We start from the raw sequence: 1692 nt of genomic DNA, 5'->3' as shown, positions 1-1692 counted from the left end.
AAGAACTCTGAGAATTGATGGAATAAAATTAAATATTCCCACATTCAATGGGAAAAGTGATCCTGATGCTTACTTGGAGTGGGAAATTAAAGTAGAGCATGTGTTTGCTTGCAATGAGTATAATGAGGAGCAGAAGATGAAGTTGCAGCAGCTGAATTTTCACATTATGCCTTAACTTGGTGGAATAAATACCAAAGGGAGAGAATTAGATATGAGGAACCCATGGTGAATACTTGGACAGAAATGAAAAGGATAATGAGGAAGAGATATATTCCAACAAGCTACAATAGGGATTTGCAACTCAAACTTCAAAGAATGACTCAAGGAAATAGAAGTGTGGAGGAGTATTTTAAAGAGATGGAGGTGACCATGATTAGAGTTGGAAAGAATGAAGAAAATGAAGCAATAATGGCAAGATTTTTGAATGGATTGAATCATGATATTAGGGATGTTGTGGAGCTGCAAGAGTATGTTGACATGAAAGAGTTGTTGCCCAAGGCTGACCAAGTAGAACAACAACTCAAGAGGAAGGGAATCATGAGGAGTTCTAACAATAATAAAAATTTCAATTGGAAGGATAAGGCGATGAAGGATAAAGGAGTTCCCTCAAGTTCAGTCACATCTTCAAGTGGGAAGTCACCTCATAGATATAGTAACTCACCATCTAAAAGGAAAACAAGTGAGGTAAAATGTTTCAAATGCTTGGGAAGAGGACATTATGCTTCAGAATGTCCAACAAAAAAGAATATGATCAGTTTATCAAAGACACAAATAGTCAGTGAACCTTCAAGTGAAGAAGAGAAGGAAGAGGTAGAGGTGGAGTTGGATGCATTGGAGGGTGATTTATTGATGATTCGGTCGGTCATCGGTTTGGGATGGCCACGTGGGCTGTTCTTAGTGGGATAGGTGGGCCAAGGAAGCTGATGTGTCTTGAAGAGGGTGATCAGGCGGAGATCAGAGATCGAAGAGGTTATGCGTTCTACGGTACCATGCATGAGAGTGGTCTAAGGGAGCTAGCATTTGGTCGGTGATTGAACCTCTCTCGGCCCGTAACATGCATGGGGCAGAACAGAGGTGATCGTCCATGCGTTAGGTAATACCTGGTATGCGCGCTTGCCCAAGTCGCACCTGGTACCTACGCAGAGGTTGCACGAGACATCCAATGGAAGAAACACGCTAAGTTACTTCGTGCACGAACAACGTGGGAGCGCAGCAGATTATATAAAGGCATTCCGCGTTCATTACAGGGGTACGCTTTCATACGAACAAGTGTCTAGTTTTCGCACAAAGAGGAAAGAGAGAATCACAGAGTGCACGAGTCTCACAGAGATTCAGAGTACACGATTCTTTGGTGGTCTTGTTCACTGACTTGCGGAAGGCGGAGTTAGATGTAGCGGGACCTTCAACAATCAAGTCACCGGTAAGATCATTTGGCGCCCACCGTGGGGCCCGTGTGAAATTGTGATCCCATCCACTGTGCTGCCAGATTTCGTGTGTTCTTAAGATTCTTTGTCGCAAGAATGAGGAAGACAAGGCAAACTACACCCGCGCCATCCGTCGAAGAAGGAGCTGTGACGATGGTGCAAGTCTTGGAGATAATGCGCGCGCTACAAGATGATGTGGCGGCGTCAAGAATGGCGCAAGAAAGGATGCAAGCGGACTTGGCTACATCGCAAGGCAGGATCGAAGATT

General features: G+C 44.2%; 1 protein-coding gene across 1 annotated transcript; it reads left to right on the top strand.

The window, feature by feature from the left end:
- Positions 1-222: 222 nt before the first annotated feature.
- LOC137816961 (uncharacterized) lies at positions 223-906 on the top strand. The gene has a single exon (XM_068620153.1). It carries the CDS (start codon positions 223-225, stop codon positions 904-906), a length of 684 nt encoding a protein of 227 aa, XP_068476254.1.
- The last annotated feature ends 786 nt before the right edge of the window (positions 907-1692 follow it).

Source organism: Phaseolus vulgaris, unplaced genomic scaffold (genome assembly GCF_000499845.2).
Source record: "Phaseolus vulgaris cultivar G19833 unplaced genomic scaffold, P. vulgaris v2.0 scaffold_14, whole genome shotgun sequence".
Lineage (NCBI taxonomy): Eukaryota > Viridiplantae > Streptophyta > Magnoliopsida > Fabales > Fabaceae > Phaseolus > Phaseolus vulgaris.
Note: the sequence above shows the minus strand (reverse complement) of the source record. Positions and strands in the feature narration are given on the sequence as shown.